At 41.5% G+C, this 11,559-nt stretch overlaps 2 protein-coding genes across 9 annotated transcripts in view; both read right to left on the reverse strand.

Moving 5' to 3' along the window:
- slc23a2 (solute carrier family 23 member 2) overlaps positions 1 to 5,076 on the reverse strand; it is a 45,390-nt gene extending 40,314 nt beyond the window's left edge. Inside the window, exon 1 of one of the 3 annotated variants that reach the window (XM_032515972.1) lies at positions 4,771 to 5,076. The gene's annotated coding sequence lies outside the window, so the exon portion shown is untranslated. The remainder of the gene's footprint in view (positions 1 to 4,770) is intronic. The other 2 variants (XM_032515974.1, XM_032515973.1) reach the window with 2 other exon arrangements.
- A 3,010-nt stretch (positions 5,077 to 8,086) lies between these two features.
- The window catches only part of kcnip3b (Kv channel interacting protein 3b, calsenilin), a 42,504-nt gene continuing 39,031 nt past the window's right edge, over positions 8,087 to 11,559 (reverse strand). For all 6 annotated transcript variants that reach the window (XM_032515988.1, XM_032515986.1, XM_032515987.1 and 3 more), the window contains one exon: positions 8,087 to 9,155. In XM_032515988.1, the coding sequence (XP_032371879.1) occupies positions 9,108 to 9,155 (48 nt within the window). In that variant the 3' untranslated portion in view covers positions 8,087 to 9,107. The remainder of the gene's footprint in view (positions 9,156 to 11,559) is intronic.

An 11,559-nucleotide genomic window follows, 5' to 3' on the forward strand; every position in this document is an offset into this window, starting at 1 on the left:
GTGCTTTTTGTACCCAATAATCAACAGTGGTGTTTAACTTGCAACATGGGCTTTAAGTACCACATGCTCAAATGTTATTATTCACCACCAACAATGCAACCACCCACACACCCCTTTACACAGTAGAGTGGGAAGGCACAGCATGACCCAGCAATTCGAGTTAATGACTAAGTCACATGTTGTCAGCAGCAAACCGGGCCAAGAATCCAGTTCTGTGAGCCAGTTTATCTCACTGTGCCTGTTCCTGGTCTGATATCCTGTGATCCTCTGTATCCATTTACTGAGCAACAGACTAAAGACTGCAAAAGGCCGAATACATAGTTTTCAAATAATGATAATGTGACAGTTACATACCGGTATTATTGTCAGCATTGTGCAATTGTCTAATTACTTACACATTGTGTAAACGAGAAACTTCCAAAAGAATTAAGAGCAAACAGTCCATGTGAGGATTGCAGTTTACTGTACAAGCTACACTTAACTGCAGATTATGGAAGTTACGCAACTTTCCAGTAAATGGGGAATAACATTCATCAACCTGTTAACAGATTGATGGCTGCACATCTACAGACACCGACTCATTTAAGAACAGCACCTGGGGTCTGTTTCAGGAGGGAGGTTTATCAAACGGAGTCTAACCCTGAGTTTTCGGTTCCAGAACAGCTGATTTGAGTTGGTTCAATCAACTCGGAGTAGGCTGACTCAGTGTTACGAGCGTGCACCACCACAATAAAAAGGCAGCATGAATGGAGCCAATACAGACAAATGTGCCTGATACAGATTGATTGAATAAATGAGGAAATGAAAGAGCGCTGTGTCAGAGGGAGGAGACAGAAGAAAAACAGCTTCTGACCAGGTTAGGTTCACAGGCTCAGTTACCATAGTAACAGACTGAGGTTACCTAAGTTACCTCTCTTTCTGAAACGGGCTGGAGTTACCCCCATCTCTCAGGTTTGATTAACTTACCTTTCTGAAACAGAAAAAACATAATTTCCCTCATCTAAAGGTTAACTAACGCAAAGTTTTCACTAAACCTGCTTTCTGAAACGGACCCATGGTCAGTATAACTGTACCTGAGGACACACACACACACACACACACACACACACACACACACACCACACACACACAACACACACACACACACACACACACACACACACACACACACACACACACACACACACACACACACACACACACACACACCACACCACACACCCACACACCACACACCACACACACACACACACCACCCACACACACACACACACACACACACACACACACACACACACAAATTAATCAGTTAATCAAGAAACTAATCAGCAGACTAACCAATAGCAAAAATAGTCCCCAGGGGCAGCCCTAACTGGAGAAGATTTTAATCAAACCACCATCTCTTGTTCCACAGTCCTCATCTGTTGCTAGTAAGGAATACTCTCTAAAACATAGCATCTCATTTCTAAACCATTTTCTCTCGCTTTCTCTTAAATTAGCAAAGCCAGACCTTGTGACATCTTTATCAACATCTGGATAGCAGGGACGGGTTGGGGGACAACACCCTTAACACTCAACCAACCCACTAAACATGTATTTAGGATGTTTAAAGACGCATGCCAGCACTTTAAAACAGCAAAGAGTAGCAAAACACCTGCTCCAAAGAGCCAGTGACGTAGCTTTCTGCTTCACATGTTCCACCATCACACTGGTCCCCAGACACATTCATCTCCAAACACAACCTCTGTCATAGGTCTAAATAGGTCACCAAGACAACTGTGGCCACACAGAATTTTGATCCACACGTCATAGTTTTATCAAGTTCTGTACAAACCGGAAGCAACTTCCCATCCAGAACCTATAATGTCCGGACTGGCACCCCCTAGGGAGGTCAACTGTCAGAGTATCAAAAATAAACCACTGGTGGGGGAGAGGGACTGGCACAAACTTCAGTCTTGCTCTCACACACCAGTGTGCCATAAGACAAGATAGGAGAATTTACCCTTCCTGAGTCCTATGCAAACTGCAGGGACAGCTGCAATGCAAATTACTCTGGAAAGATTGAATGCAAAGAAGTGCTGTGTACACTGATTGTACTACAACAACTTACACTCTGCAGGTGCTCAAAAACACGTGTCTCAATTATGTACTGACTGCTAAATTTACCTTTATGTCACAGCCTCATCTTATCTTATTGTAATTCCTTCTTTCATATGACTATGCTCTTATTGTAGGGACTAGTGATTTTATTGCTGAAATGACCCGTACTCTCGTCAAATACATTTCACTGTACCGTTGTCCCATGGGTTAACCTACATAGGACTAATAAAACTTAAACCTTTGTAGTTATGTTCCGACTCTTTTTAGAATAGACACAGATAAATGGGGAGGACAGAGAGAGAGAGAGAGAGAGAGAGAGAGAGAGAGAGAGAGAGAGAGCAGAGGCCTGTACTACAAAGCAAGATCAACATGCCCTGGATATTTTTCAGTTATCTGGCTTCACTAACCCTAAAAACAGCAGCCCCGCATAAGCTGTGTCACGACGATGGTTAGTAGACTAGTTCAATCAACCCAGGGTTTCCCAATCCAGCAGCAGGTGCGTTCACATAAAAGAGGCGGTGTTTGCATGGCATGACCAATCACAAACATCTACCAGAGCCGCACATCTTACACAAGAGCAAACTATAATTTTACATAAATATGAAGAACACAGACACGGTTGTAGGCAAAATGCAATACAGTCGCTACTTCCTAAAACGGGAATGAAAGCTGGCAAAAAAAAATAGCTGACGCTGTAAATGCGTAAGTAACAAAGCTTATCATTATCACTTCCCCATCAGTCAGGCACAAGATCTGACCATAATTACACTTGTGCTTTCCATAAACTGTTGTTGCTTTAGCCTTTTATTTCAGTTACAACCCTGGCAGCGGTAAGCGATTGTGAGAGCAACTACAAAATATAAAAACATAAATTGGAACCGATGTGCGCATTGGCAACACACGGCTCAACAATCCGACAAATAGCCTATACGTAATTACCTCAGCTGAAAAGCTATATTTTCATAAAGATAGCCTTCGAGGATTGGTAACGGGGTTATCGCTCACCAAAAAGTTTTAACTTGTACGAGTGCATCTCTCTCTCCAGGCACCGAGCTCCACCAGATCTTCTAAGAACGGTGACGCCGTTATCAAACAAACCGAGTATTGATTGGTTAGTAGGCGGTGCTTTTACACCAGTTGATCTCTGATCTCCAACATAACCTGCTCCTGAGCAGGTTATGTGTTTAGCATAAGTTACCAGCGATTTAACCTGGTAACAAGTGATCCACCCCTGTGATACAAAAAACCCTGGGTTGAACCTGAAGTTATCTTTAAAGCTAAATCTTGCTTCGTAGTAGAGGCTTCAGGTGAGCCAGTGCCCACACTAAACTGCCGGCTGCAGACGTGTGTGTCAGGAGGCAGCTCCAGCCCTCCAGCCTGCTGAGGTGGACCTCAGCAGGCTTGGGCCTACTACCCACCTCAGCCCCTGACTACAAACCCGTTGCTTTGACCTCTGTGTTTAAGACATCTTTTGAACACCTTGTTCTGTCTTACTTAAAACTCCTGCAGTTTCCCTATAGAGCCAATAGGTGGGTTGATTTTAAGTGTGTATCGCTTTTTCCAGTTATCCCTGTTCGGGTGTTTTTAGGTGAGACGTTTCATTAAAGAATATCAAGTCTTGCCCTCCCTCTGCCCCCTCACTATTTTTGCACAACCCACACTTCTTAAAACAATTATATTGTACATATTTGCTATAGTGTCAATTAGATATTTTGTATTGCAATATTTTCTATTCCATATTTATGTTCTTGGCTGCTGCAGTATTTTGCTTTATTGTTTATTCCCTTTTTAATGTTTATTGTATGCACCAAACACACCAAGGCAAATTTCGTGAAAGTGGAAAACTTTGGCAATAACTTCTTATTGTGATATTTAAAAATGTTGTTCAAGTGGAGTTTTGACATCTTCAAACAATTTTTGCTCTCCATCAATCTTGAAAGCAGGTTGTGAAATAAATCCTACTCAGACTATATTGAGAATAGCAGTAGAGATTTTAAGACATTTCTATACAAATTTAGACTGGTAGCTGAGACAGTCAAAGATGTTTTTTGTCATATGGGAATAATATGAAGTAGTTTAGTCTCACAATGACACACACACACACACACACACACCACACACACACACACACACACACAACACACACACACACACACACCCACCACACCCACATACACACACACACACACACACACACACACACACACACACACACACACACACGTTAGTCAGTGCTGCCTGGTAGTAGCCTGTAGTTTCTTATCTTACCTTATTGGGTCTCATTTAATTAAATGACCAAGGGAAATGCACCTTAGTGATGCATGTTTAGTCCTTATAGTGTGTTAAAGCCATCATATCTAGAAACCTTGAGGCGTCTGGTCTCAACAACAAAGATAAGTAATAGCTTGTTGTTGTTTCTTTACAATGTTTTGTCGTACTAAAAATGGGAAAATTAAATAGTGACACATTTTGGCCTTGTGTTTCACGGTCACACTTCAGCATCAGCAGACATACGGTCACACCGGCCCAAGTCGTCTAGCTAGCTCTGTAAAATGTTGTCAGCTACAAGCTATAGCATGGAGCATGAGCTTCTAACTGTGCCGCTTCTTAACATGCACATATAAACTAAGAGTGTTTTATGGGATTAAAAAATGGCACGTTTGTCCTCACCTGTCTGATGAAAGAGAAGACAGATCCACTTCCCTTCTCGGCTAACGTTACGTCCGTTGGCTCGTCCCCGTGGTTTGTGTTTTGAAGCGGTGTGCGCACGAGGAAGGGGGATACAGATAGATTGAAGCTTAAGGATAACTCAAGCCGACCTGAATGCGGTGAAGAGACAAAACCGTGTTCAAGCCCGGTTCTCGTCTGCAACAAACTGGGTTTTAAACAGCTGCTCTGCTCACATAAGGATTTCGGCTTTCATAAAGCCACGAAGGGGTTGACGTTTGTACTCACGCAAGCCTACATGCTCAACCCACCCCTTGCCGCGGCTCAGCGAATCAGAGGCGGCCTAGCTGTGACGCACCCTCCCTCATTTCCCGAGGAAACTAGTGTTGTAACTATGGGGGATGTTCAGGGTAGATGCTACATCCGCTAGTTGTGTCGACGTCAAAGGATGTGCCCCGTGGCCCGCCTTTCTGCCTTATTCAACCTCTGATTAGTTACCCTGGTATTCTTACCCAAATCCTAACCAGTCCGCATTACCCATGCCTAAACCTAACAATGTCGACCATTCTAGCAGATCCGATTTAGGATCTACGCTAGCGATGTTAAGCGACAGTGCCTTCAACGGCTTTTGTAATAATAACCTTTCTTGCATAAACTGCGCTTTTTTCTACCACTGGGCACGTTTACTACCTCTTAAAATATTAAAATGGGGTCTTTCTCCTTTTCTTTAACTGTCTATGGTCTTTCTGCTCGCCATCCACTGTGATGCCTTCAGGCTGATGTATTCCACCACACTGCCATCTAATGGTTGTTTGTTTACACCCATTGGATCGTGACATAACCTAACCGACAAAAGGTTTGATAACAGGGCTAAACCAGCAGCAAAACATATGCTATATGTGGTAGGTTTTTTTGGAATTTCAGTTTTTTATGGTTTTAAAGAAAAGGTTGGTATCAATTATTTTAGGGTTAAACAAGTAATTTAACTTATAAAACATGGCATTTTTCACTGGTATTTGAAATATGCCATCTAGAATAAACATAATTTAGGAGCGTTTGCTGAGCCAAACCATCTACCCCAGACTAACCCAAACCAAGAATGGTCTTAGCCTACATTAGACCACAGTATTAGTATGGTAATATGTACGTTCAGGTTGTAGTGCTTTGATATAATGCAAGTTGTAAATATCAACAACCTATGCACAATGTTACCTAAAAATGTAAGGTCACTGATTTATTATTAAAGTTGATTAATACATTTCTGGCTACTTGATTTCTCAGGAAGAGAGGATAGCTGACACAAGTTGTTGGTATGACATGCTATCAAACAATGGCCCAGTGGTGACTAACCAGCACCCAAACAGTAACATTAGTATTAATTTGATCTTTGGCCTTTTGATCAGGGCCTGATGGGAGCCCATAAGGACATCCCTGTTTCTCCCAGTTGCTGTAAATGTGAATGGACTGCTCTTAGATAGCGCTTTTCTAGTTTTAACAACTAAGCCTACTCAAAGCACTTTAACATCATACAGGAACCCTTCACCATCCACACACATTCATACACTGTGGAGGCTGCCATGCAAGGTGGCACCTGCTCATCAGATAAACACTCCAAAGGCACAACCCAGGGTTCAGTGTCAAGACATGGGACTGCAGGGCCAGGGATTGACCCCCCCAACCTTCTGATTGGCAGGCGACCACTCTACTACTAAGCCACAGCCAGACTCCGTGCAGTAATATGCTTCAGATTTATTCCTATTCAGCTCACTTTAAGGATTTAGTTTGTGGTGGTTTAACTGAACAAAATGTATTTATGCATCATAAAAGCACAATATGTACCAAAATAAGAAAGGTTGTAAAATCAGATTTTAACCTGGGGGGCTACAAGAACGGGCCTCTTGATTAAGTAAAATATAAATGTTGAAACTCCTATAAACGTTAAACCCCTCAGTGAAAGATGGTGCTCTAAAAGAACACATTATAAATATCATAATTATAAAGTTATTTCATTATAAAAATATTCCAGATAGGAGTGGGAACTTAACTATTTAAAGAAACAGCACTCAAACTGACTGTACATTATTATTCTATTGGTATTCAGAAAAACTATCAGATTTTTTTCTAAGCTCCTGCAATGTACTGTAGCTTGCATTTTTTTACTCAAGACATAAGCACCCATGAAATATGAGATGTTGCACAATGATTATATGTACAAAAATGTATTTCTCATGGCACAGTTTTGTCTCCACTTGTATTTTACTTGACTTTAAGTTGAAGGAAGCAGATATTTGCTCTGTGTGACTGATGTTAATTCTGATGTAGTCAAATTAAGACATGAGAGTGCATTTTTTATTGATATGTGTCTATTTAAATTTAAAAATATATTGCAAATTGTAAACCATAATAATAACAAGCTAACATTCAAACCCACAAATTACATTCATTAAGTTTTTGCTTAATACGTTTAATAATGATTGCTGCGTGTGTGGAGTTACAGTAACTAGGTTATTCCAGTCCATGTAAACACGTTCTCCGATTAACCTGCATAACATGATTCTCTCTGAGTAACCTGGTTACTTGCTGTAAGTGCATCGTGTAAACACACTAAATATGTCTGACCGAAGCTTTTGTGGACTGGCACAGTCCCCCAGAAAACACAAGTGAACTTTTGATCTTAGGAAAGTCAATAATACCAATGGCCATTTCAGCAGAACTGTACACTTGCATCAATATGATTGCACATTACAAGTCAGTTGTCAGCCACGCTGTTGAATAAACCATTGGAGGTGAGACATGAATAAAGGAGCTAATTCAAGCAGGACTCAGTGCTCTGCCTCAACAAACACAATAACTTGATTTAATTTAATCAAAGATAGAATTATGACAAATACTCAGTACTAATGGTGTTACTTTGTACTGTCGAGGTCACTGCAGGATAAATAAGCTGAACTCTCATGTTAGTTTTTTTGTGTCACTTTGTGTTTCGGCAGTGTCCTTGCATGACCCCATTGGTCTATCTTGCTGTCGATCAACATATCAATCAAGTCCTTACAAGCAAAATTAGCTATCATTGCTTGCTTGTAATCCCTCCTCATGTGTTATTATGGCGATCCATTTGACATGTGAGCATAAAAGTTTGGTTGTGTGTCCCATTCTCCCTGATGGGAAATGAGGTCGTTAAGAATTCCCTTAATTTTCTACTTCACTAAGGGATTTTGAACTCTTGTCAGTTCACTTAATGTTTGTTCATTCACAATGTTTGCTGCTTTGTCATCTGCAGTAGAGACATGTGGTGAAAGAAAGCGTTAAAAAGGAGAAGTCGCAGCTGTTGACAGCATCTTTAATTAACCAACATCACAAAGGACTTACTGTACATAATACTGTGGGACTTAGAGTCAGCATGCTGACAGATACTGAAGAACCAAGACAAAGCATAATTCAGCATAAGAACACACTTTTGACAGTCATTTTGATTCTTCACAATACTGTACAGACTCCCTTTTCCAATCTGAACAACCAAACATAATCTTCCAAAATACAAAAAAAGGAGATTTTTTTAAAATAATCTGTGTAGGACTGCTACGAAACACAATGTTAGACAGAGATTTCTAAAACAAAAAATCAGTTCTGGTTCTATTCTTTCACCCAGTGCAGCACAGAGGAGGCCAATACAAGGTGGGATATATAACTAATAACTATACATATATACAAACACACCAGTGGTGTATCGGGTGCAGGTATCTACAGTGCCTTTACTTCAGGCGCATATAATACATAAAAGTGTAAAAGTGTAGTGCAAGCTTATTCCACATCACATTTTTGATGAAAAACATGCTTTAGTTCATTTCTCTTTTTCTTTTGCAATATTTATTCTCTTATTTCACTTCATCCAGTGCTCTAACGGTGACTAACCAGTACCCAAACAGCAAGGGAGTGTGTGTGTGTGTTTGTGTGTGTGTGTGTGTGTGTGTGTGTGTGTGTGTGTGTGTGTGTGTGTGTGTGTGTGCGCTTGTATCCTTGTGTGCTCAGGTCAGAAGAATATTGGAAGCTTCTCCATTCCTTGTTGGTTGTTGTTGATTATTTTTGTCCAATGATAAAAACACAAGGAGCCTTTTCTGTTTCTTCAATCAGGATATGAAAAAAAAAACACACCGGACAGGCGGGGATTTTTTTTAAATCCAAGAAGCTTTTCTCTTCTTCTGTCTGTAGTAGTCCTTTTTAATCCAGAAGCAGTTTGCAAGATACAGCTAAAGGAGTGTGCCGAGAAATAAAAAAGGTCTAGTTCCTGGGTTAGGGTTGGGGTTACTATGTTTGGGTGTGAGTTGTGGAGGTGTGCTTTCTTATATCACATTCTCAAACAGCTGCATGGAGTTCATGATGTTCTCGTCCTGGAAAAAAAGACAAAGAAAAATATGTAGCACCAGGACTCTGAAGTAAACAAAAGTTCAGGCTTCAAATTTTAGACATAATACTTGTTTTTCAATCGAGTGGCCACAGTGACAAAGTGGTTACCAGTCAAGTCTTGACAGACAAAAATATGAATTCAATATTATTCATTATAAATCCTCCACTACTGTATGAACCATTACTTGTTTACTGATGCCTTCTAGGTAATGATTGATGATTGAAGAACACTTCAACTCCTCAGACCCAAGGCGCATATGGCAAAGCATACAGACCCTGCCTGACTTCAAATCACTCAGCACGCTGTCTCCCCCTTCTTGTCTCCTTCCTGATGAGCTCAACCACTTCTACGCTTGCTTCGACAGAGACAACAAGGAGATCTCCCTCAAAGTGGTTCTCCCACCAGGTGACCAGCCTCTCCCACTCTCTGTCACAGACGTTTGCTCTACTCTGAGCAAGGTGAATGCACGGAGGGCCGCCAGCCCAGATGGAATACCTGGACAAGTGCTCAGAGCCTGTGCATTGCAGCTCGCTGGGGTCTTTGCAGACATTTTCAATCTTTCCCTGGCTCAGGCAACGACCCCCACAAGTTTAGTCTTCCATCATTGTCCCAGTACCAAAGCACTCCACTAACTCTGCCTTTAATGACTTCCCTCCAGTTGCACTCACCCCCAAATATTGCAAAGTATTTTGAGAGACTGGTCCAAATACAATTAAAATCCTGTCTCCCGGCCACATTGGATCCTCATCAGGGTGCCTATTGCCGCTTTAGGTCAACAGAGGACGCCATCACTACGGCACTCCACTCTGCACTGACCCATCTAGACAGTTGAAACGCACGTGTCAGAATGCTGTTCATTGACTTCATTTCAATATTTAACACTCTAATCCCCTCCAATTGGATTTTGAAGCTCAGCCAGCTTGGTATCAGCACACTCTGTAACTGGACCCTGCCCTTTCTACCTAACAGGTCCCAGTCTGTTAAGTTAGATAACCTTTCTTTCTCCATCATTCCCCTGAACACCAGCGTGCCACATGGTTGTGTGCTGAGCCCGCTTTTGAAGTCCGTGTCTACCCATTACTGCGTTACTTTTTATGGCTCCAACTCCATAATCAAGTTTGCAGATGACACCACGGAGGTAGGCCTGATCAAGGACAATGTGCAGCACTTAGCCATATAACCTGGAACTTAACATCAAGAAGACAAAAAAAGATCATTGTGGACTTTAGGCGGACTGGAGGCAGAGCATTCTCCCCTATCTATCTTCCTCCTCCCTCCACCTCACTGTCCCCCATGCTCGACTCATCACCGTGGGGACCAGAGCCTTCAGCCGCTCTGCTCCCCAGCTCTGAACTCACTCCCACCCGACCTCCGCAACATCAACTCTCTCCCTCTGTTCAAAACTAGACTAAAAACCCATCTGTTCAAGCTCGCTTATCTGTAAATACATGTTCCTGTTTTGTTTGTTTGTTTGTTTGTTTTTTTTTTGTTTTTTGTTTATTTGTTTTGTTATTACTACTTACACTTTTATGTTCCCTGTATCTGTCTTTTATTCTCTGTAAAGCGTCCTTGAGTGTTAGAAAGGCGCTGTTAAATAAAATGTATTATTATTATTATTATTATCTACATCAATGGAGCTGTAGTGAAGTGTGTGTCTAGTTTTAAGTCCCTTGGCATCCACATATCAGGTGATATGTCCCCCAACACCTCCACCATAGTCAAAAATACGCAGCAGCGCCTTTACTTCCTAAAGAGCCTTAAGAAAGCACACCTGTGTACCAGGAACCTGGTGTACTTCTATCGCTGTACCATTGAGAGGATACTCACTAATTGCATCTCAGTCTAGCACGGCAACTGCTCCATTTCTGACCGCAAATCACTCCAGCGGGTAGTTAAAACTGCCCAACAAATCACCAGTGCCCAGCTACCCACCGTTAGTAACATCTACCTCAAGCGTTGCCTGGGACAGCTAAAGAACATCATCAAGGATGACTCCCACCCCAACAATGGACTTTTCACCCTCCTCCCTTCCGTTATGCGCTACAGGAGTCTACGTTCCCGCACAAGTAGGCTCAAGAGTTTCTTACCTGAGGCTGTAACCCTGCTGAACTCTAACCCTCCACTTTAAAAATTCCACAGCTTGCACTATACTGCACTGCTCAGTACTTTATTGGACAGTTTTGTACGCGTCCGTTACACGTAATATTCATATTGGCACTAAAAAAAACTCACTGTTTAACTATGTTCTGTATATTATCCAACCGTACATTTCTGGATGTTCATACTTTACATACCTCACATTTACAATCCCTATTGTCTACATTTCAATCAATTAACTGCAAAACACGTTCTGTATGTGTATGTATATATATATATATATATATATA

The sequence above is a fragment of the Etheostoma spectabile genome, chromosome 5 (assembly GCF_008692095.1).
Source record: "Etheostoma spectabile isolate EspeVRDwgs_2016 chromosome 5, UIUC_Espe_1.0, whole genome shotgun sequence".
Lineage (NCBI taxonomy): Eukaryota > Metazoa > Chordata > Actinopteri > Perciformes > Percidae > Etheostoma > Etheostoma spectabile.